Below are 26,874 nucleotides of genomic sequence, written 5' to 3' on the forward strand. Positions count from 1 at the left end.
GGTCTACTAGTCTCTTTGAATATTCATTGTTAATTAGTGTTTGTTTTTCTATGGATTTCTTTATCAATTGTTTCATTTGTGAAAGAGAATCTAAATGCTCCAATAAGTAATGATTTTACCACTGACACTTTGTAGTTATGTGGGTATTTGCTATCTCCATGTCAGAACAGGCATTTGTGTGTCTTTTTTGTAAACTAATACAAAATATATATTGTTTGTGATCTGAATGTTTGTGTCTAGAAATGCAGTTGTATTATTATTGTTCTCCAGGTCCACCAAGTTATCTTTTGATGTGTCCATTACACCTAGTATATCATCTTACATATCTAATATATAATATATCAATGTGTATATATTTATTATTTAGTATTGTTTAGTTTTCTATTGAGTACATGTGTGTGTGTGTGTATTTGTGTGTGTGTGTGTGTGTGTGTGTGTGTATTTGTGTGTGTGTGTGTGTGTGTGTGTGTATTTGTGTGTGTGTGTGTGTGTGTGTGTGTGTGTATTTGTGTGTGTGTGTGTGTGTGTATGTTTATATATGTATATGTATACATATATGACGATCTACCAAATTCCATTTACACAATATTAGTCAATCAAAGATATGTCTCCTAGGTGCTGTACAAAGGGATCAAACCTCTGTAACTAAATGGTTATGAAGCAAACCTCTTAACTCCAACCATATCAGCACCTATATATATTGCACTAACTTCTACATCTCATTGGGATGGGTAAAAATGATATGTGAGACTGGGTGGCCATACAATTACCTGAACAAGAGTCTTTTCCATAAGGCTGACTTCATATGCCATCTTGCTGACATTAACCGACTTCCCGATAAAAAGTTCCATTATTCTAATTGTTTCCTTTAGATATCGGTCAAAGGATTCTTTTAAATACTGAAAAATTCAAAATTGACAAAAAAGAATTACTCTTAGATCTATACTCCCAGCTGATGGCACAATTTATTTAAAATTTTTTAGGATGTGTTAGAATGTCAATTGACAGGTCACAGAGACAAGCAGACTTAATTGAGTTTAAATTCAAATAAAAGTGAGAAAAAAAAGGAAAAAGATTCTTGTGATACTTAATAAGGGGGAAGGGACTAAAATGTCACAAGTATTTTCATTTTATTTATTCAATTCTAAGAAAAAAAAAGAAAGAAAGAAAGGAGACCCATTCCTCTTTCCAATGAGTTGAATTATTACATGCATTCAGATAGTTACAGTTATTTAATTCGACTACATATTTTACAGAGTATTTTGGCAGAAAAGATTTCCTAGATACATGAAGGTATGTGTATATAACACAACCAACAGGTGTAGAAATTCAGTATCTCTTTATTCCTTAACAAGCTCAGGATGATTAAATGTTTAACCAAAGTGAGTAACCTTCATTTATATTTCTGCAAATTAATGCAGTAATCAGCTTTAATTTCTTCCCTATTTTAACATCACCTTCTGTTCACCAGCCCAGTCTTGCATAATCTTTTAGATAAAATTTCTCCCTGTTTTCTCTACTTAGTATACTTTTTCACTCTAGTTCATATTTTCTATCTTTCATCTTCCATTGACATCATCAACAAAGACACTCAACTTCTCTGATGGAAAGTTTCACTTTTTAACACTTTCAAGATCACCTGTAGTCTCTACAATAAGGGTGCTCTACATAGTCACTTAACTTGTTAGAAATAATAGCAAAATTCCCTCAAATCACACCTTGCCAACTTAAAAGGCAGGAATGTCATTGATCATAGATATATTTGATCAGGGGTGACTTAGGATTAAACAACAACATATGTAGATAACAATATTTTTTTACAATGCACAGAACTAATTTTGCTCTGAGATGTGATATCTAAGACAGCATCAAAATTTTGCTAAAATCATAATATTTTAGCAAAATTAAAAGGATGAGATACAACACAAGCGATAATAACACTCAGAACCACAGGCCACCATCTCTAGGCTACAACTAATAAATTTGGTGGTTAATAAACCATCAGTAGAAGATTTTTCTACCCATTTTCTTGTAATTGGGAGATACAGGAATTAAGAATATACTGGAATTTACAGTATCTATAGTGTCAGTCTGGGGCTGAAGTCCACATGTTTGCTACTCAAAATGGAAACATTAAACTTGCTAAAGCGGTATGACAGAATATTTTATGATAGCAACTCGCCTATGACCAATTCTGGTTTTAACCCTTCAATAATAATTTTATGCAGAATTTTGTTATACCTCAAATGCCAGCTTAATGATGATAAAGTTAGTAATTTTATTAAATTCCTCCATATTTGAGATATTTTTCAGAATATTTTGTATGGAGTACAATCAAGATAGAGTTTGCATATTTATATCATGTATTAAAATGAAATGAAAAAAGAGTAATTTCATTTGGGAAAAATACAAATTAATAGACTGTACAAAATATAAATAATATTGGCTTCAAATTTTGGCACAAGGCCAGGAATTTTGGGGAAGGAGTTAAGTCAATGACATCAACCCCAGAGCTCAACTGGTACTTATGTTAGCAATCCCGAAAGGATGAAAGGCAAAGTGGACCTCAGCAGAATTTGAACTCAGAATGTAGAGATGGTATGCTAATAATTCTGCCAGCTAACCACCTTAAGATATTATAAATAATACTAGAAGTTCTTGATATTAAAGTTTATCATAAAAATACACAGAAGTACAAATAATGTCCTAAAAAATAATATTTACCTGAGAATAGAGCTGCCCATGGAGTGATGTTTCATTGCCTTGATTGCTTGATAATGGATGTCTGTGTGAATCAAGGAAATTACTCCCAATTCCAATCTGTTAATAAAGATCATATGTTATAAAAAACGAATCTCATTTAAATACCTATGTGTGTGTTCTGAACGAACAAGAAAGCCCCTATGTGGTCACCCAATCTGTCAGAAATAAAAATCAAACTCTTTTTCAAATGACATCTGCTGTCTTAAAAAAGACACGTTGGATAATGTTATCTTAGACACAGTGTGTCTATAAAGCAAAACACACAGGATGATCACAGCTGGAATGCCTTCTGATTAATGGTTGGCTTGATTAGCACTTGACTTTGGGATAAACAACATCATGTTGTTGTTGCCTCTATGCTGCTGTTCAACTGACTAAAAAGTAGCAGCTAAATTCCCTTAAATTACCCCATACTGCCTTAGAAAAGAAGGTAATATTGTGTAATGTGACATGGATGCATACATTATGGTTAGGAAAAAAACATGATAGTCATGATTAGAATATCTTTGGTCATAGATCAGTGAGGCCAGGGCTGACCTGGGGTTAAATTATAACAGCATCAACAATGGCAACAACAACCTACTTACCTATCAACTATACACTTGGTAATGTATTTATTTTCCAAAATGTTCACACACCTACCAATGTGTCTTTGTTAATTTATGTGTCTAGTCATTCAGTCTTAGTAACCATTAGACTCATCTTTTATCTTTTACCTTCTACTTGTTTCAGCCATTAGATTGTGGAATTGCTGTATTTTAGTCGAACAAATCAACCCCAGTACTTACATTTTTTGAAACCTGGTACTTATTGCTTTGGTCTCTTTTGAAGAACCACTAAGTTATGGGGGTGTAAACACACCTACATCGGTTATCAAGCAATGGTGGGGGACAAACACTGACACAAAAGATGTTTCTAAGCTTTCATAAATTTGTGTTGGTTTACCAATTATAAAGTTTTACATCTATAGCATAATTTTCCACTTGAATTATCTTAATTGTTTTATATTCACACAGACCGTTTGACAGATTTCTACTTATGTTCATTCTGAGTAATCTTATCATGAACAAGATTTAGTTGATCATCTTGTGATCTGACCTCACCAATTCTGCCTATGATTTTTTTGACTTCCCCAGTCATAGGCCTCTTTCACTATTATCTCCTTACACATTTTTCTCAGTATTTATTGACCATTTCTAGCACATATTTAAGCTGCTGCAGTAATCTCTTCTGTATATCATGGCTGATACATTTTAAGCTAAGTCAATCCCTCAGCTCACTGTGTCTGCTTTTCATACAGGTTAATATTGCACATACAGTAGATCATGCCTAACTATTTGTTTTTCACTCTGGCTTTCTTGCATATTCAGTGCTCATATCACAAAACCATGCAGCATCATACTTTCTACAAATTCTTTAAACACTCTATCATAACCAGAAATTCTTTATCACTTTATCAAGAGAAGCAGCAGTTCCCTGAAATTCTTCTACCCCATCTTTACCTTGCTACTTTGCACAAACTGACTACACAAAAGTTATAGTTGTTGAGTACTCAATTATTTGTGCTATGTAACAAATTTCCTTCTACTTTTTTTTATATGTAGAATTAAGCAATTTCCCAGAGATATTAGAATTTATGTTGCTAGGCACTTTTTTACTAAGATCACTTTTGTATGATTGGAATTTTTTGTAGCTCTTCTACAGATTCAGCAATGAGAATACTGTTATCAGCTTATAAGAGTTCTCTTGCACAACAGTACTGATTGCTGTGCTACAGCCTCATATACCTTATGATTTGAGTAAATAACTGGATCTTCAACTGTAAAAGCTGCATTCTAAAAAGAAAGCAAACACTTGATCTGTAATGTGGAATAAAAGCAAATAACGATTCAGTGAAAATATGCAATCAATCTGATATTCAAGTAATCAATCTGCTTTATATGCTAGGAGGAAGAAACTGAATATTAAGACTCATAAATTAAGAAGATGAAAAGTTGGCTCTAATAAAACATAAGCAAAGAAATGTTTTCATCTGAGATCTAACTAAAAATCTGTAAACAATGACTAAATTGATCCAATAAAACCAAATAACATGATGTGCAATATCACATGTGTAATCTAACATGAGAGGCATAAAATAAAATAGCGTATCTGCAATGCATTCTTATGAAGAGAATATTAACCAAACTGACTAAGAGAATGTGTATTTAGAAATAACGATATTAATGCATAGTATAGAATTCAAGAACATATTGATATTGCTAAAATAATTTTTCAGAGGAAATTGCAATATTAATGAAGACAGTATTTGGGAATTTAGTGGTGTTAATTCTGATCTTTGTAAACCTGTTATAAATGCAGATAATTTAGTATCCCTTAATTATTTTAACTTCTTTCTTGTTTCTTTCAGGATTGTATATATGATGGGTGTTTGGATGGGTTTTGATCATTGTGGTTTAAGTTTGCTTTTTAGCTACGTGCTTTTGTGTTCAATCCCCTTGTGCAGCATCTTGATCAAATGTCTTCAAGTCTTCTACAACAGACTTGGGTTCATCAAAGTCTTGTAAGGGTAATTTGAGAGATGGAGACTGTGGAAACCAGTCAAAATAACCTTCTTATTCTTGTGAGATAGAGTTAATTAGTCATTTGGCATTACAATCCCACTTGCCCCTGAATCCATTAGCAGAGTCCATTCTGTTGCAAATATTTGGATCAGGTCTCCACTCTAAAGATAATTTCATTCCATCCTCCTACCAGTCTTGGAGGCCTCGAAAAGGGTCAATGGTACTCTGCTCTGGCTCCTATGACTAAAACATGTATATCATTATGTGAGACTCCCCGAAGAATGTCACATCTCTAAGCAAACTCTTTCACCAACGACCAGTCTTTTACCACTAACTAGATTAACTAACAAATAAAACAAGATAAGAAATTTGGTCAAACTACTTTTGTATTAAATTCTTCCTTGAATTTGCTGAGAACCATAACTTTATTTACAGCCTCTACTCACTATTTTACATAGCTTCAAGTGATCTCACCAGTTATTTATCTGTACATTGCTTTCTTTGGTTTCAGAGAGTAGAATGCTGTCCAAAATCTTTTTTTGGTTGAGAACTTTTTTCTTGAAGCAATAACTTCTCTTGCAGGTGAGAAAAGTGCATTTCAGAATTACTAGTACAAAGACAAATGTGCCAAAGGGAGATTGTATGTTAATGCTTGAGGTATTAACAAACAAATATCCTTGAAAATTACATCTTACTATTTAAAAAAATGGATGTATACAGTGAATAATGCTTACAATTCTTCCCAATCAGTGTTGAATAGTGATTAAGCATCTGTAACAACAGCCCAGATTGCATTTTATTCTTATCATGCTCTAACTTGCTAAAATGTTATCAATGACTTTCAAAACTTATTTCAACTGTTTGTAACTTCTATAATTGCCTTTCGTTAGTGCTAATTCTTTTCCTTTAACCAATTGATGATGATACTTGTACTCCAGTCATTAGAGATAACACTTTCTTACACCATTGCATTAATTAGACAAGTATTGAATGTATGAATTATATATCTTCGTGTCATCAAAAGATCAGCATAATCTTCATCGGACTTGTTGCTTTCCTTGCTTTCATTTCCTTAGTAGCCTTGATAGCTAACTTGATAGATGACCACTCTTTTGGTTTTATATAGATTAGTCTCTTGCCATGCTGTTCAAAATTCTCATTCAACAGTCTCTTATTTTTACTTGTATACCTTTTTCTTTTTCTCATTACTGAGAGTAAGTGTACTATTGTCATAGCAGGCAAATTTTTCTTAATGGCATCTTACTTCATACGAGTGCATTGCTTAGCAATTTGAAACCTTTACCTCAGAATACAGAGCATTACTGAATAGCTGATTCTTAGCTTTTATCTAGGCTAAATATATCCAATGCCTTGCTACTTTGATATTGCTTGTGAAACCTGCTTTCTTTCACTGCTTCTGAGCCTAAAGCCCTATCCACAAATAATGCCATAAGCATGTTATAGAATGACACATAATTCTAAGTAAGGTAAGCATATAAAACCAAATTGCTTATATCTTTTGATTATTAGTACAATGTATTTTTCCTTAAATATTTTTATCATTGAAACATTATTATAGAGAATATCTTCTTGTTTTTAGATTAAGGAGCAATGTTTCAAAAACAAGTTCTATCAGAGGACAGTAGTTATTGAGCTGTATTTGTTTTAAGTGTAACAAATCACAGCCATAAATTATTTGACTTATTAACCACAGATGTTTCCACATACAAATCTAAATTTCATATGATTAACCCTTTATCGTTCAGATTACTCTAACAAATGTAAGTTTTATTTATTCTCATTGTTTTGAATTAGTTATGTATTATCTTGTAGCTTTGAGATTTCAATAACGTTATTGCTTATTTTTAGTATAACATTGTAGGGTATGTGAGAGAGCCTGGATACGGCCAGTTTAAATGCTAAAGGGTTAAATTTCTCTTTCAAATGAATGGCTACTAATGTCACAATGTCATTAATCATAGTGGAATATAAATAAAACATCATCAGATGTTTAAGAAATGCAACAGTAAAATGGAAAGAAAAAAGCAACAATGCAATGTATTACCTTGAATATATTCCTTGACAGATCCATTTCATCAACGTCAACTGTGATTCGAAATAGAGGCCATATGTCCAGGAGATGTATCTCAAGTAAAACAGACTCAAATGTCCACTCGGGATATAAAATTGTATTGTTGGTGGCATTTTTTAAACTCCAGCCACCAACTTTATGGATAAGTTTTCTTAAAGAGTCAAGTGTTTTTTTCCGGATATCTTGTTTGAAGCCATCACTCTCCAAAAGGCAGGAATTATAAAAGTTTTTTACTTTTTGTTCTAGAGGCCCGATCAACTGTAAATTTTCTGAATGAAATAAATATTTGAAATATATGAACTGAATAACAATGAATGAATGAATGACTGAATGAATGAATGAATGAATGACTGAATGAATGAATGAATGAATGAATACATGTATGTATGTATGTATGAATGTATGTATGTATGTATGTATGTATGAATGAATGTATGTGTGTGTGTATGTATGTATTATGTATGTGTGCATGTATGCAAGCATGTATGTATGTGTGTTTGTATATGTATGTATGCATGTATGTAACCATGTTCAAATACTAGATTAACCATCAATTTCACTACAACTGTCGATTTCACCATCTTTTCAGATTATCAAGTAATGATATTAATCTATCTTTATTATAGAATGAAGGTAAGCTGGTAAGCAGGCAGAATCGTTAGCATGCTTCACAGTATTTGGTCCGTCTTTATGTTCTAAGTTCAAACTCCGCCAAAGTTGACTTTGCCTTTCATCCTTTTGGGGTGGATAAATTAAGTACCAGTGAAATATTGGGGTTGATGTAATAGCCCTTTCTCTTGAATTTCAGGCCTTGTACCTGTAGTAGAAAGAATTATAGAGTGAAGGCAGATTAAAGTCATTGCCAGATGATGGAACTGAGACTTTGATCTTGGAATATAAGAGGCACAGATAAATTATCATTTCTATCACTGAACAACAATGACAATGATGATGATAACATTGGTCTTTTGTCTTTGGGGAATCAAATGAAGGAGACACTACAAAGACAGATAATATAAAGTGGCGACAGAGGCAGGGCAGTTTTCTCAAAAATTGAGTCAGGAAAAACAGCAAATGAAATCAAATTTATTTATAGTATAGAAATAAATGGTGAAACAGTTCTTCTGATAAAGGGGTGTCTCTAACCAGGATCAATAAAAAAAAACACTAACTGATTCAGAATTATACTGATTACCAAGGGCAAATACCTTCTCTTACATGTTATCCTCAGATCCACAAATGCTTGCTTAGAATAGAACCTCTCTCTTGCTATGTTCACCACAGTCAACCATCTTCTAACAAATTTATGGCTGGAATGAACCTCTCTCTCTGCCCTTATCTTTCTTTCTAATTCAAGAAGAAAGTATCTGTCTTCAGTCAATTTGTCCACCAATCTTTTTTTGCCATAGCCATGAGATAGAGGAAAACATAAAGAGGTATGACTAAATACTGCAAGATGTTTTGACATTCTAATGATTCTGAAAACCCACTAAAAGAGTTTTAAACAGTCTGAACACAATGTATTTTCCACACAAATATCAGTGAAGTTGAGAAGTTGTTAGCACAGAGTTCTAAATATCTTGCAGTATTTATTTTGGCTCTCCACACTTTATGTTCAAGTCCCATCTATGTCAGTTCTACATTTTATCCTTTTGGGGTTGATAAAATAAAGGATATTCCCCAGAAAAAGAGTGGTGGACTTGTTAAAGTAGCAAAGAGAATGTTTTACAGTATGCAGTTCTGGCTCTTTGCCTGGTTTTAACATCTGCAGCTGGTTCTTGTGAGCTTTTAGCAGCATCCACATCATCACAAATGTCTGGACTAGATCACTAATTTGAGGAAAAATTCCTCTCCTTCCTGCCCAGTTTTGAAGGCCTTAAAAAATAAGGGTTCATGGGTACTGACCTTCCCTTTATTAGTGGGAAGAAAATAACACAACTTGCACAACATGTATTTTACAGAGTCATCTCCAGACAACATGTACTTTACAGAGTCATCTCCAAACTGTATAACACATGACATGTTCTTCACAACTGCAACTGATAAAATAATGCAATACATAGCCTTATTCTATATCCAATAGCATAAAACTAACAACTCACACAGTTTCAACCCACTAACAAAACACAAAACAATACAGAACTAATTATTTTACATGATCACTAACTGATACTAAAACATTTATCTCAAACCACACATCACATACAAATCACAAAAACCACCCAACAAAATAACACAACTCATAATGCACACATTCTATATAATAGGTGAAATATTAAGATAACAATTCCAGCCACGAAACAAATCCTGCAACAAATCTAATGTAGTATATACAAACACAACTCTACACCCTAGAAGACAGTGCGGCACACACTTTAGGGATATAGATGTACTAAGTTGTACTAAGTTGTTGAAGACATGATGATGGTGCTGATAATGATGATGATGATTGTTTCTAATGCAGGCACAAGGCCAGATATTTTTTGGAGAAAAGGGTTATTTGATCAAATAAGCCCTTGTGTTTGACTGTACTTTACTTTATCAACACCATAAGGATGAAAGGTAGAGCTGACCATAGCAAGATTCCAGCTCAGGACATACAGAACTGTATCCAAATTCTTCAAGGCATTTTATCTGATGCTCTAATTATTTTGACAATCCAATAATAACAACGCATTTTATTATTCACATACAAAAGGAAAGGAACACAGATATTGGTATGGATTATTTTGCCTCTCAAAGCAAATGTATAATATGTGCCTGAATATAGAATATAGCAAATGACTAAAAGCAAAGCCTGAAGTTATAAGAATAATGTTCTAACATAGAATTATTTCTGTCTTGAACTCTGATGTCAGCCATATTTCAATAATTTCATGGTTGTTTTGATTTCCAATATAAGTGTATGGCCCCTGTTATTTTGCCTTTTTCTTCCCTACTTTTCATTTCCACCATTAATCTTCTTCTTTTTCCTCTTCATTTCCTTTCCCTCTTTCTTAGTTTCCTCTTCTGTTCATTGTAATTTCATTCCTCTTTATTCGTTTATATCTTCTTGCTTTTTAGTTATATCTCATTTTCTTTATTATTTCTTTACTCACTTTCATTTCTTACTTTCGTTATTGTTTCCATTAACAATCTCTACTGCTATTTTCACCTTTATACTTCTTATCTTTCCTCAGGAGATGTTAATGAAAGCCAAGATTATCTACAGCCACATCAACAATAAACTTCAGATGAAGTCTATCATTATTTTATTTCTGACATCACATTTCTTCATATCAATTTCAAAATTATTGGAAAGGGATTTTCTTTCCCGTCCTATTTTCTGTAGCTGTTCCATAACTTTTATTATATATGTTTGTGATAAATGCTGATAAAATGGTACTGTGCCAAGCTAGATCAATTTTGACTTGTCTACTGGTGTTGAGCCAATTTCTTCAATTGGTTTCGGTCATTAAAGTCCAGAATTTTATTATCTTGATTCTCTTGAAGGTAATGTAACAGTAACAACCATGTTTTCTGAAATATATTCCTTCTAATCAGTAATTTATAAATGATTGGTATCTGAAGCACATTTCAAGACAGATTATCACATAATGTGCAGAAGTAAGATAATTCAATCATAGATGGGACAATGTAAAAAGGCAAGATTGTAAAGTGATTGTTTGATAAATGAAGAACAAATAAAAGCAGGAAGTTAGAAATGAATAAAAAAAAAAAGATAAACTATAGAAGAACAATTAAAAAAATATATGTATTTTTGTGTTACAAAGAATGGGACAATTTTTTTAACATATAATGGATAAACTTTCTGTGAGAACCTGTTGTAGAATGTGTCAACTAAGGTAATAAATATACTAATCAATTTTTGAACTCAGATAAAGGTAGGTACTTATTCACAAGTTATATAGATTAAAAAGAAAAGAAATGTACAAAAGACTTGTGAACTAGAGTTTAACAAAGTGATCCAAGCAAAAACCAGCAATGAAGAAATTGTGAAAATAGGATAAAATAAATGTAGATAACGGAAACAAAACATGAGAGAGTCAATCAAGCTTTCAATTTAAAGTATATTGCAATAGCATAGAGAAACATGATGTTCTGGACACTACAATCAGAGACAGTTATTTACAAATAAATGGCTTGAAATGAGACATTATTAGAAAATGTGAAATGAAATTAGTGTATTAGGCATACACGCTTAATTTATTTGTTCATTCATACATACATATACACATGCATACATACATGTGTGTGTGTGTGTACTTGTGGTTTATATACAAGGTTTTCTGCTTGTGTGTCTGGTATATAGACAACAAAGGATTTGTAGAGAATGGATTTTAGGTTAAATATTTTTGTCTATAATCTAGTAGAACTGTGGATTAATATTCAGAATAAGAACAATATCTATAAAATGTGTGGAAAGGAAGAGTATAAGCATTGTCATTGTCTTTGTTGTTGTTGTTGTTGTCATCGTCACCATCAAAGTTAGGGCAAAGTTTTGTATGGTTGGATGCCTTTCTTGGTGCCAATCTTCACCTATTTCTAAGTACAATAATAATCTCCCAGTCTATCAACAACAAACAGCCCAGACATGGTTACAAAGAGAACTGGAAATAAATGACATTGTTTGCATGAAGAGTAAAGCCATTGTTTACAACCAAAAGACATATGTGAAGATGAGAATATGAACTCATACAAAAATATACACAGACACATGTATACATACATACTCACAAAAGCTTTGGTCAGCCCAGGAATATAGTAGGAAGCACTTCCCTAAGATGCTACACAGAGGGACTTGAACCCAAGACCATGTGGTTGGGAAGTGAACTTCTTACCATATGGCCATGCCTGTACCTCATAGATTGGAAAAAAGATGCATATGAAAATCCAGATTTCTAAATGAAAAGGTCAATCAAATGGGAAAACATTGTGGATGTTTAATTGTAAAACTAAGGTAAATATAGTGCAGATGAAAAGATGGCTAAATAAACCATTTTATTATGAGATGAGTAAACAACTTGATCTTCAACTGTAAAAGCTGCATTCTAAAAAGAAGGCAAACACTTGATCTGTAATGTGGGATAAAAGCAAATAACAATTCAGTGAAAATATGCAATCAATCTGATATTCAAGTAATCAATCTGCTTTATATGCTAGGAGGAAGAAACTGAATATTAAGACTCATAAATTAAGAAGATGAAAAGTTGGCTCTGATAAAACATAAGCAAAGAAATGTTTTCATCTGAGATCTAACTAAAAATCTGTAAACAATGACTAAATTGATCCAATAAAACCAAATAACATGATGTGCAATATCACATGTGTAATCTAACATGAGAAACAAAAAATAAAATAGCATATCTACATTGCATTCTTATAAAGAGAATATTAACCAAACTAAGAGAATGTAAATTTAGAAATAACGATATTAATGCATAGTATAGAATTCAAGAACATATTGATATTGCTAAAATAATTTTTCAGAGGAAATTGCAATATTAATGAAGACAGTATTTGGGAATTTAGTGGTGTTAATTCTGATCTTCTCTGTATACCTGTTATAAATGCAGATAATTTAGCATTCCTTAAGTATTTTATATCATACTTGATTTTTTCAGAACTGTGTTTTAATATATACTGGCATGTTTGAATCAATATTTTAGTATTAAATCTATTGAAGTCATTTGAAAGATCTGCAACTGTTTAACAAAAACAGGTAAAAAAAGCAAAGCCCTGCAAGTCACATCTATGGCCAAACTGTCACATTTGTAACTAGATTGTTATATCCTTAACCTGACTGTTATGTAAATAGCATAACTGTTATACTTTTCAGGAGTCTGTCACATTTATTAAATTACACCAACCACTGTAATGTTATATCAATAACCAAACTGTTATTCAGACAATTGAATAAGTCATCTCAATAAAGCAAAATATCATAGAAATGAGCCGAAGTATCTGACACAAAATAAATTTCGTGAAATTATCACAGATGAAAGAGAACTGTCACATATAAATCCAAACTTCTATTTCTCTGACACTGAAACATGAAATTCTGTTAATTTTCTTTCCAATCATTGAAAAATAGCTCAAAGATTCTTCCAACCAAATCATGTAGCAGTATCAGACAATTATCTCCTGCTAGTGGTATAAACACGAGTGCTTATATGCACCACAAGTCTACATGAGAGGTTTTCTCATGTTAAGTAACACAGTATTTCGTGTTCTTACAACACAACGTCAATTTTTAAGTAGGGATAAATATTACCATTTCGTATTAATACTGCTTCTGTTTCTTTTATTCTTTTATTCTTTTGTTTTAGTCATTTGACTGCAGCCATGCTGGAGCACCGCCTTAACTATTTATTAATTACTTTTACAAATTAGTTATTAAAATAAAAGCCATGATCATTAAGCTCTTATGGCCCATGTAGGTGTTGATGTACTGAATAACTATGCAAAAAATTCTAAAGGATTTTGAAATTTCCTTCTTAGAGAAGGAAAACAAAAAACTAATGGTCATTAGATTTTGTTCTTTATCTAAATAAGAGTCAAATTTCAGTTCATTAATATTTTTCCCTACATCATGTTCCAGTTATCTTAATCAATGCCATAGGCTTATTCCAGTTATTTCCCTTAGCTCAATTTTGTTTGAATTCTTGTAGCTTCCAACCTCTTTTAGCTTTGTCTTCTCTTTCTCTCTCTCTCTCTCTCTCTCTCTCTCTCACACACACACACTGAGTCTCAGTTGTTGGATGGGTTGGTGTGTGGGTGGGTTTTTAAACTTTAATAAATATTCATAGCCAGTTCTTTGTTCCAGTGATAGCAACCACACAGAAAAGGATGGACACCTACTCCATCACTGGGGGACAGGGAAGTTTTATGAAACCAAATGATAAATGTGACAAATCTGATAATAAGCTTGGTAAGTGGGTTCCATATGGAATGAATGAATACAATCAAAGAGAATGTGTCAATATCTGCACTGCTCTTTATTTACATGAGAAAATATCTCCATTTTTGAACTGCCTAATGACTTTTGATGAAAAGTGGATACTCTATAAGACATTAATGGGTTCGATCAGAACAAGCAAGACCCCATCCAAAACAAGATCTTCATCCTTGAAAAGTTTTGTCAAACATTTGGTCGGACATGTTTGGTGAAATACACTTTGAAACCCTGCCACAAAACCAGACAACTACAGTTCAAGTGTACTGTGAACAAATTGATAGAGTGAATGAAAAACTTACAGAACAAATGTGCTCTTTAGTCAATCGAAAGGGTTTCATTTGCCATCATGACTATGCCAGACCTCATAGTGCAAAGCAAAAATCACATGTGCCAAAATTGAGAAGCTAGGTTGGGAAAGGCTTCCACATCCTCTGTATTCTCCTGACCTTGTTCCTTTGGGTTATCATTTATTCTGAAGTTTGCAAAATTTCATTGATGGAAAAGAATACAATTCCTTAGAGGCACTTGAAATGGACCTTCAAGAAGTTTTCTCTTCTAAGTCAGCTGATTTCTTTAGGAATCGCATAAAAAAAATGTTATTGATTCTAATGGGGAATATATAGTTGATTAAATTGGTACCATACTTGCTTTTTTTATTTTTTCAAAGCCTACAACAAAAAAACAACATTACTTAAGGGACAACCTGATATTAATAACAATTATTGATATTGAATTGGGTATAAGGGCCACAACTGGTAAGGGGAGGGATTTATCTGATTGACTAGCAACATCAATAGCAATAATAGTTTCTGATACAAGTACAAGGTCAGCAGTTTCAAGGGGAGGGTGTTAGTTGATACATTTGTTCCTAGTACTTGACAGTTACTCTATTTTATTGATCTCAAAAGAATGATAGGCAAAGTTAGCTTAGGTGGAATTTGAATTCAGAATGTAAAAACTGGAAGAAATATTGCAAGGCATTTTGCCTGATGCTCTAATCCACAGAAAATGCCAAATCTACCGAAAATTTGTTAGATTGGCAGATAATTACAATTCAGGTTTGTAGAGGATCAGGACTACAGTTGATTTAACAGACCCCCTATACTGAAACTGGTCCTCACCAGTTTGGTGGATTGGTGGAGACAGTAGGTGGGAGAAGACACAGGAGACGGAGTATACGCCTATTGTGCTCTTAGGTGATAGAAAGGTGATGGATATTAGCGGATGAAATGTGAGGGGAAAAAGTTGATGGGGCAGAGAGGATGAAGGTGAGGTGGGGAAGAGCCCCTCACTAACAAGCATTCCCAAGGTGGTCTAGGCTATTAGTTCTGCTGTAGTGGATGGGTCTTCTTGAATACAGCAAGGTGCCAAATATCTCATTTCTTTGTCATCTGCTTTGTAGATCAGCCTTCAACACTTCGTCTCATGCCTTCCTGGGTCTCCTCTTCCACAAGTTCCATCCAATTTAAATGATCAGGACTCCTTTATGCAACTGTCTTCATGCATATACACTACATGACCAAACCAGTGCAGTCTTCTTTCTTACACACTGCATCTAATTTCTCTTACACCTAACCTTTCTTTCAATAGACTAGCACATGTACACTAACATTGCATATCCAGCAGTGCATACTTGCTCCATTTCTCTCTAGTTTTTGCATGCCTCTGCATTCAGAGCCTACATCTTATTACTATGTAGCATTGCTGTTTGTACACATGCATCACACAGTTTTCCTTTCAAATGAAGAGAGAGACCTTTGGTTGCTAACAGAGGTAAAAGCTCTCTGAATTTCTCTATCTTATTCTTATTCTAGCAATTACCCTTTTGGTACATCCTCCTTCACAGTTAATTAGGTCACCTTGGTAGCAGAAATTATCCACTACCTCTAGAGAGCTTCTGGGACATTTGAGGAAATCAATTTCCTATGTATCTGTAGACGTTATGGCTCCTGAACATCTTCCACATGCAAACACTACTTTCTATGTTAACCTTCCTATTATTCCACTTCACCTTTTCTGTGTCCATAGCTTGCACTGGGTGCACTGAAGGAAATTCCTGCCTACACATATCCTGCATATCAAGTAGGGCTGAAAATTCAAATTTCTGCAAAATTTGTTCTTACTTTCATGATTATATCTCCCTTTTTCTATGATAGTTGGCTGACATTTGCATGCAGGTTCTGGTTTCTTTCTCTAAGGAGCAGCATTCAATTCATTTAAAAATTTTAGTAAATGTTATCCAGTACACCATTATCTATGAGGATGCTTGATATTAGCAAAATGTAACCAACTTAATGAAGGACATGTTGTATTAAATGAATACGTAATGTGATTGTGGGTGTAACAATTCTATCAATGTGTAAATAGAGGAATCAGAAATAGTAGATGACATGGTTAATGGATGGAAGATTGAAAAGCCTAGCATGATTAACAAATGCAATGGTGATACCAGTGATACATGACATATTGATACTACTCATGCAGCTAAAGAAGCTGCTGCTGTGTTACCAGTGATCAAGCTAAAGCTAAGATCAGCAACAACAGCCATAGCAATATGATAAATCTATTTAACGATATCAATAAAATCAGTAATTGCAATAGCTTTGACTTAGCTAATAAAAACAACAGCAACTCAGTGATAGCACTGATCTCTAGCTAATGATATTAACAACACTAGCTATAATGGTAACAGCAATACTTCTGATCTAGTTATCTAGTTATTAACAACAACAACAACAATCTAAGAACAGCAGTGATAATATTGATGTAACTCATGATACCTAAACAACAATATTGTAATAACAGCAGACACAGAACTGTATGTATGTATGTATGTATGTATGTATGTATGTATATATGTATGTATCTATCTATCTGTCTATATATACAGTGAGAGAGAGAGAAAGAGAGAGAGAGAGAGAGAGAGAGAGAGAGAGAGAGGGGAGAGAGAGAGAGAGAGAAAGAGAGAGAGAGAAAGAGGGAAAGAAAGGAACATTATGAATAATGATTTTATGGCTCTAGAATATTGCACTACCAGCAGCAACAATAATAATGACAACCTTATCTCAAGAAGCCAATCAAGGACCATGTATCAGTCAAATCTCCCTCAAACCCTATCATCTTAGAATAAAGATATATTGGCTAATGTAGTGTATGGTATGCAAAGGGGTAAGTCATGGACTGAACAGCTATGGGTTTGCTTGATGTACATCAGTGGTTCTTAACCAGAGTTCATATGGCCTTTGGGGGCCCATATAATATTTTTAGTGAGTAAGGAGGCGGGGGGGGGGGGGGTCATGCTTGCAAAATAGTAAACTGGGGATTTACAGTAGTATTTTAAAGCTCCATAAAAAGTTCTGATTTAAATGTATGTTTTACAAGGTTTCTTTCTCAGACGCTTTATATAGTTCAACCTATACAAGTGAATGAGTGAATGACAAAATAGGAATTTTGAAAGAAGTATCTATGAAATTAGTTTTTAAACATTGAGTGGGGTCCATAGGTAAAAAATGGTTGAGAACTACTGAACCACATTGAGCTGGGCTGAAGATCAGCAACAGTAAAGGATGTCTCCACACACTTTATCTCCTAGAAATAGTTGTCAATCACCCTTTACTCCCACCAAAGGCTAAAAATGATGGGATGGTCATGACTGGAAGACCCTTGAGTATTTTGCAGCTCAGTCAGAGGTAGTTCAGAGTGTAGTAACAGCACTATCAATGCTGCTGATCTGCTGGTGTTATTTATGTTACATATCTGTAATAACATTAATTGAGCATATATTGCTGTTACATTTGTATGTCAAAGCTCAAAGAAATTCAAAATACTAAATTGATTACCTCCTCCTCCTCCTCCTCCCCCCTCCTCCTCCTCCTCCTCCTCCTCCTCCTCCTCCTCCTCCTCCTCCTCCTACTACTACTACTACTACTACTACTATTACTACTACTACTACTACTACTACTACTACCTGCCAGCAGCAGCCGTCATCTTGGTGATCAGTATCATGATTAGCATCATCAGCTAAAAATTCTTGATATTAAGCTTAAGAAAAATTAATTTAAGCTGGATCATCTGAAAAGTAATTAGTTGCCAGTACGATGGAGGGTGTTGGGTAATGCAGAGTTGCAGGGACTGAGAATTGCAGTGGGTTCACTATGTATGTCTGAAAGAGTGGAGGGCATTAGAAAAGAGAAAGAGAGAGAGAGAGAGAGAGGGAAGGAGAGAGAAAGGGAGAGAGAGAGAGAGAGAGAGAGAGAGAGAGAGAGAGAGAGAGAGAGAGAGAGAGAGAGAGAGAGAGAGAGAGAGTGTGTGTGTATGTGTGCGTGTGTGTTATCTTCAGGTCATTAAGAGACAACATGTAGCATGATGCAATAAAATCTCACTGATATATTTGTGAAGTTCAGTTCAAGCACTGAATCAGTAACAACACTCAGCTCTTAGCAATAGCTATTTAATGAACATTTCTTGCCATTTTTGACAATCCTATGATCATTTCATTAATTTTGAATAGTCATGCTGAGATCCAATTTAGAAAGTTATTGGTAGCAGTTACTGAAAAAATGAAAATAAAAAAAATATTTTAATTTAAACTTATTGATTGATTCTTCTTTCATTCGTTTTAGCCATACATCATTTATAAACACATGGCTGATTTTTCTATCTGTCTTGTCATATAAGATGAAAAATGTTTCTTTTATTCAGAGAGGATTTTTTTATATTAATATAGGAAATATTTTATGACGAATATATTGAATAGTCATTGGAACGTCACACAGATATAGCCCTGTAATATTCAGTTCTATTAGATATGGTTGCAGTGTTAAATTTTCGATGCAAATATGTAGTTCTGTATTTGATTCGATTGCTCTCCGACCCTAACTATGGTTGATCATTCTTTGCAAGTAGAACTTCATAGACAGAAACTGTGCAGGAACCATCATACATGTATGTTCCTATTTGTCTGTCTGTAGGTATGTATGTATATACATAATTACAGACATGTATATACATACTTACAGACATGTAGGATCATTATAAGTACAAGTATGGTTGTGTGGTAAGAAGTTTGCTTCTGAACCACATGGTTCCAGGTTCGGTCTTGCTGCATGGTACCTTGACCATGTATGTGTCTCCTGAGCAAAGCCTTATAAGTGGACTTGGTAAGCAAAAACTGAAATGAGCTCATCATAGGTGTGTGTGTGTGTGTGTGTATCTTTGTGTCTGTGTTTATTCCCCACCATCTCTTGACAATCAGTGTTAGCATGTTTATGTCCTTGTGTCTTAGCAGTTCAGCAAAGGAGACTGATAGAGCAAGTACCAGGCTTAAAAAAATAAGTACTGGGGTCATTCATTTGACTAAAAATTCTTTAAGGTGGTGCCCCAGCATAGCTGCAATCTAATGATTGAAACAAGTAAAAGATAAAAGATATCTGTGATGGATGTATATCTGTGAAAGACTAAAGTGTCAATGAGAAAATTGATCAACCAGTTCCTTCTGATATTTGTTTTACTCATTTGCACAGAGACTCCTTGTTCATCTTGCTATTATAAATGCAATGAAACAGTGATTGGTCCATTATAACTAACCTTATAACTAACAATGCTCTCATTTAGAAAATGTAATTAAGAAAATATAAAAACTATTACTGTTTGTAAAGAACTTTTCGTATCTTCACAATTTTTCCATATTTACTTTGCAGCTTGTTAACTCTGCAGTAAATCTTGTAATTATCTAGAAATACATAAATACAGTTGTTAGTTCAGTTCTATAGACTTGTTTTAGCAATACATAAACAAATGCTATCAAAGTAAACATCTATCTTCATGAGTAATACAATTTATGTTCAGTAATAACTTCATTCGATTTTTAACAGTTAAACTTCATTTTCAAGGCTTTTTTCTTCTTTTTTTCTTTTTAGTTTGACTATTCAGCTATTTCCTTATCATAAACATTTACACAAAAATTCCTCTTTAACTTTCACATCATAGTATGAGGTGTGAGGCCATGAATATTGGATCAAATATAACAAAATATGTTGCCAGTAAGATCAACAGCAGGAAATTCAATTGAATTTGTAAGTCTCCATTGAGAGAAATGAAAGAGCTCAGATTATTTCATAACATTGATCTTCATATAGAAATAGTAGTTAGGCATTTCTTTCAAGCAGCAATAGATTATTGCAGCACATAAGATTATTACTACAGAGATTAATCTTATATTCCTTGCCTAAGATAATTGTTCTTTGTGTAATGATGCAGATTTTGCTGTGTGGTTAGGAATAGTGCTGTGCAACCTCATGGTTCATCCACACTATGCAGACCATAGGCAAGTGTTTTCTCCTACAGTCTAGGGTTAACGAATATCTACTGAGTAGAATTTGGTAAACAGAATTTGTGACGAAACCTGTTGTGTATACATACATACATACATACATACATACATGCATACATGCATACATACATACATACATACATACATACATACATACATACATACATACATACATACATACATATATATATATATATATATATATATATATATATATATATATATATATAGGGTGCAATTGGTAAAGTGTTTCCATTTTATATTTTTAATTTCGCACATGCACATTGTTTGTTTTTGATTTTGTTGACTACAAAGTATAGTAGGTTTAGTTGGGTACCATCTGTGAGAAAAACAGCTACATGATGCAATTCACTTTGCCAGAAATTTAGAAACATGCTGTACTGCTTGGCATTCACACTGGAAGCTCCAGTATGAACGTTTCAGAGTGTTTGGGTGTCAATCTGCAGACAACGCAATCTGAGGACATGTACTGAGAGTGATAAAAATTGAACATCCAGCCAACATTATGGTGTTGGGAGTGATCACTAGTAATGATGATGCTATGCCTCCATTCATCTTTGCACATGGCCTCTGACTCAACATGGAGGCCTACATCCAGTGCCTGGAGGAGGTAGTGGTGTACTGTTCAAGAGGGTGGCTACTGGAAGACCCTATGTCTGGCAACAGAACTCTGCACCATGCCACACAAGCAGGAGAACAGAGTCATGAAAGTCAGACAATTTCTGCGACCACATCACCATTTGGCCACCTAACTCCCCAGATTGCAATCCCCTTTATTATTATGTATGGGGAGCAGTTGGGCGAGAGATCAACAAAACTCCTTGTAACACCAAAAATAAACTGGGATCATGGCAGCATTCCCCAACTTAAACAAGGAAACTGTCCAGAAGAGTTGCCGGAAATTCCGAAGTCGTCCAGAGGCCGTGGTTGAAGCTGATGGCGATTTTATTGAATAAATTTACTCTTTAGTATTTCAAGAAATTTTTATGTAATTTTGGTAAATATATCTGTTAAAATGAGATGTCAGTGATATTTTCATTATTGTGTAATTTAGACAGCAATATATTCACAGCAGCCTGTATATATGTGTGTGTGTGTGTGTGTGTGTGTGTGTGTGTGTGTGTGTGTGTGTGTATATGTCATCATTTAACATCTGTTGTCCATGTTGGCATGAGTTGCATGGTCTGACTAGAACTACCAAGCTGGAGAGCTGCACAAGGCACCAGTCTGATTTGGCATTGTTTCTATGGCTGGATGCCTTTCCTAATGCCAACCCGTTTACAGAGTTTGCTGGGTGCTTTTACGTGGTACTGGCACAAGTGCTTTTTATGTGACATTGGCACAGGACTCTTGCAGGCCAGTTCTCTTCACCAGGGGAACTGGCTTTTACACGTCTGCTGTGGGGCATGATATATATATATATATATATATATATATATATATATATATATATATATATATATATATATAAATACATATATTTATATATATTCTTTTATTCATTTCAGCCTTGAGGTTGCTGCCATGCTGAGGCACCACCAGTGTAATCACCTTTAAATTGGCCAATTCTATGGGATTGGCTTTTGGTGAAGGAGGGAGTTCGATACCACTGCCCTCTTTTGAGTTTCCTGCCTTGATATTGGTTCATCTGGGATCTTGGATAGCAAGAGGTCAAGCTGTTTCTTGAAAACATCTACTCCCACTCCATGGATATCCCTCAGACGTTTTGGCAAGCAGTTAAATAGCTGTGGGCCCTTGAATCCCAAGATATTGTATTACATGGTCCTCACCTTCAATGAAACAGCTGGGACTTTTGGAACAGTGCAGTGATGTCCCTTTCAAGGACTGGTATAACTCGCAATTCCAAAGTTTGGTGCCAGCCCCTCCAGGATCTTCCATACATATATCACTGCATACCACTCCTGTCTTTGCTCCAGGGAGTAGAGTTGTAGCTCTTTCAGTCTCTCCCAGTAGCTCAGCTGTTACATTGATGCAATCTTCCTAATGTAGTATCGCCCCAAGTTCTGCTATCAATCGTTGAATGTAAGGTGACCAGAGTTGAGAGCAGTAGTTTAGACAGCTGAGGACAAATGTCCTCCATAGGACCAGCATAGTTTCTTGGTCCCTTGTTCTGAAGGTTCTCAGAATCCATCTATCCATTTGCCTGCACACTGCCACCATTTTGGTGACATACATGTGAAACAAGGCATTGTTGCTTATATCAATCCCAAGATCACACACCGTATATGATTCTAGGTTTGATGCTCCTTTTGGTCCAAAGTATCATTGCTGTGATTTCTGAGCGCTAACTAGCTGGTAGCAGAGGACTTGGAATTTGCCTGCATTAAATTGCACGTTGTTGTCCTCAGCCCATTTATATATGGCATCTAGGTATTTCTGTAGAAGATTAGCTTCAGAAGGTTCGTTGACTGCTCATACTACTTGTGGGCATAGCTAGTAAGTGTGGCTATCTGTGTAACTGATGATATATCTGAAAGAGCCACTGTGAACAGTAGTGGCCTCAATACAGTTCCCTGAGGCACTCCACTTTTTATTAATGCCTCCATGGAGAGGGCTCCATTGGCTGCTACAGCTTGGCTTCTGTCTTTTAAGAAGCCATACAAACACTCTCCAATTTTCCCAGTTATGCTGAGTCTCTGTAGTTTGTGACATATCCCATGATCAAAGGCCTTTGCAAAGTCGAGATATATCACATCTACATTTGAGCGATTCATTAATTGTTTTAACACTCAGTCATAGTGTTGCAAAAGCTGTGCAAGGTAGCTTTTGCCTGAGTGAAAACTATATTGGGTGTCAGGAAGCAAGTCATTATCTTCAAGGAATGCAATTAGTTTCTTCCTGACAATGTGCTCCTTGACTTTGCTGACATAGAAAGTTAGAAAGACGGGTCTATAATTCTTAGCATCTGCTCTGCTACCTCCCTTTATGGATAGGGCATATAATGCCTTCCTTTAATTTTTTGGGAAGTGTCCCTGTTGTGAGGAAGCTCTGGAAGAGAATCTGAAGTGGTCTGGCTAGAGCCCCTTTGCATTTCTTTAGGAGGATTGCTGGGAATCCATCAGGGCTGAGTTTGGGCTCATCTCATCAATGGCTGATATCACATCAGTTTCCTCTATGTTGATGTTGTCAATAATTGCCATTTTGTTGTGCAGATCTGTGGAGCCAAAGAACTCATGAGGCATAGCTACTTGCAAGTGTCCCAGTGGAATGGTGAAAGCACTCTTGTATTCCACATTCAGTCTTTCACTGATCCTCTGGGGGTTTGCAGTCAGTGAGCTGTTTTCTTCAAGCAGTGGCCCTCTTTTGTACTGTACTGAAGCAGATTGTTTTGCTTATCTATAGAAGGCTTTAGGGTTTGTATTAATATTTTTGACAGCCTTGGCCTCCTTTTTTGCCCTCTCCTTTTCATGGGATTGTTTGAGTTCATTTTCAATCTCGAGCAATGTTCCTTTGAGGTAGGATCATTTGTTATCCTTTCGTGACCCAAGATAGACAGACAGACAGATAGATAGATAGATAGATAGATAGATAGATAGATAGATAGATAGATAGATAAACACACAAGTGGCACAATATGCAGTGATTTATTGTCAAAAGACGTATACAATAGTAGAAAAAACCCCAGAAAACCTGGTGGTCTTTGAGTAAGGGCCATTGTGATATTTATCACTCTCTTGTCATTCTTGCTTTCAGAAATACTGAACAGGTAAATTAGTTAAGTGGAAACCAATTATAGCAAAACTATTGGTTACCAATAGTGATATACAATAAACAATGTTACATTCTGTGTTGAATGGTATTATACCATTCGATATCAGTTTCACTGCAGGGCAATATTTTGATGGTACTTCAGAACAATATGTCTAATTTAATTATCCTGAATGTATTATAGAAATATAGGTACTAGTAATATTTTAAACAGGGGAATGTTATCTGTACTTGCAATCTTGAATATTTTCATCATATCAGTAAATTTCTATAATATCTCCAGTATAAGTAACATTTGGGAAATAAGTTTCCCCTTCTATGAAAAAAAAAAAAAAAAAAAAATTTAGGTAGTAAAATACATTTTGTACTTTTCAAAATTATAGTCCAAGACATGTATTGAAGGTAATGGAAAATGACACACACACACACACACACTTACTATATATTTGTAAGTGAGTATGTGTGAATAGGTGTAAATAGCAGTAGGTGTTGCAGGCTCTTTTCTCTACCAATGTTGAGAAAAGAATGATACTAAAGAACTCTCTTAACCTGGATACCTATCTAATCTGTAAATGTGAAATTTTCTCATCTTGCCCTCATGAATAGAGATACGCACTTGGATATTGGTGAACCACACCATGAATATAATCATTAGAGCCTCCACTACACTTTTCCTAACAGCCCTTTTCATGAATGCCAAGATTGATTTTTTTCTAAGCACTCATGTAAGAAACCAATTGGTAAAGTAGGCTGAAACGGATCTATAATACTGTGCTGTATAAACGTGTGTGTGCGTGTGTGTTTGTGTGTGTGTGTGTGTGTGTGTGTGTGTGTGTGTGTGTATACATAGATATATATGTATATACATATAAAATATATTGGTATAATATGTTTAATATACACACAATACATGTATATATATGTATATGTGTAATATATGTGTGTGTGTGTGTGTGTGGGTGTGTGTGTGTGTGTGTGTGTATGTGTGTATGTATTTGCCTCTTTTTGGTGAACCATTAAGTTATGGAGATATGAGCGGCACAACAGAAACATAATATAACCCTACTCACTGAAAAAGAGAGAAAGGCAACTGGTTATGACACAAGAGAGAGGAGTCAAGCTGTAAGTTAGGAGATTGTGAGCAGTGATTTGGCTACCATTGTTCTTCATTTCCTGATATATTTTACATATATATGGAAATCACTCAGGACATGTTGGACTTCATGAATGAAGACCATCATCACTGTTGATGAGACATGGGTCTCTGCTTGATGTGTTTGGTCATCTTGCATAAAGACAAAAATCTGATGAGTGTGCACTGCACGCCTGTACTCTAGGAAAACAGCCAGAAATTCATGCAACCTACTGGCACAAAAATTCTCTCATATGTGCGGGAAGGGTGTTGTCACCTCCCATCCAAAAGATTTTGCCCATGTGGAATTAGTTTTGGTGGGAAAAATAAAGTTGGATACTTTTTGAATGTGCCAGTACTTTGGCTTATCATTAAAGATAAGAAACAGATTTAGCAGAAACTGAGGTGAAAAACCAATTCCCTTAGTGAAATTCTTAAAAGGAATATCATGAATTTCAAATTTAACATTAAATATTATTGCACAGAAGTTTCTGCTAATGAGGTTTGGTATTTCTCATTTATGCTATCTATGTGTATTCTTATATAGAGAGCTATTTACATTCCAGATATACTCTTGAACATGTAGATATAGAAATATGTATACAAATATCTGTTTGTTTTCCTGTCAAGAAATCAAATGTATGAACATATACTCCTTTATCAAATTATCTCTGTCTTTAAGAGTAAAACATGTCCCTACCTTCACAAGAAAACAAAGTAGTGTAAAATAGATACTTAGGTAAGAAATGGGACATAAAAAAATGTAGTTTTTATTCAAAATGTCTCCAAATTCCTTCAAATACACTCTACTGCCTTAAAATAAGAAAGGCTGGAACAATTTTGGTCATATATCTATTAGATGAATGTAGACCCGTGGTTAAACAGCAATAACATCATAGAATGACTGGGTATTGTATTTAATAAAATTACTGACATGGAAACTGAAGTATAGAACATATAGTTTTTTCCCATGTTTCTGAGACATCACCAAGTACTTAATCTGGTACTTATTTATCAATATTTCAAGTTTTCACTTAATTTTTGTCTAGCAAATTTCACAAGCTTTTGGTAGACTTGGGTTAATATAGGAACTCTTTCCCAAAGTTCCTCATTGTAGGATAAAATCAGGGATTATGTGGTTGTGAAGGAAATTTCTTTACTATACAGCCATGCCTGTTCTCAAATATTTGTCTAATATTTACAATTATAAACTTTAACAACTTGTTCTTTCTTAACTTATCTTTAATATAATTGAAACGAAACATAAAAGAATGGCTAATCAAT

At 34.4% G+C, this 26,874-nt stretch overlaps 1 protein-coding gene across 1 annotated transcript in view; it reads right to left on the minus strand.

The window, feature by feature from the left end:
- LOC106884025 (endothelin-converting enzyme homolog) overlaps positions 1–26,874 on the minus strand; it is a 582,571-nt gene that overhangs the window by 41,089 nt on the left and 514,608 nt on the right. Inside the window, exons 6-8 of the mRNA XM_089362545.1 lie at positions 7,393–7,688; positions 2,725–2,820; positions 771–899 (exon numbers count right to left, since the gene is read on the minus strand). Coding sequence (XP_089218671.1) covers positions 771–899; positions 2,725–2,820; positions 7,393–7,688 — 521 coding nt within the window. The remainder of the gene's footprint in view (positions 1–770; positions 900–2,724; positions 2,821–7,392; positions 7,689–26,874) is intronic.

This window comes from Octopus bimaculoides, chromosome 14 (genome assembly GCF_046866305.1).
Source record: "Octopus bimaculoides isolate indiv1 chromosome 14, ASM4686630v1, whole genome shotgun sequence".
In the NCBI taxonomy this organism is placed as follows: Eukaryota; Metazoa; Mollusca; class Cephalopoda; order Octopoda; family Octopodidae; genus Octopus; species Octopus bimaculoides.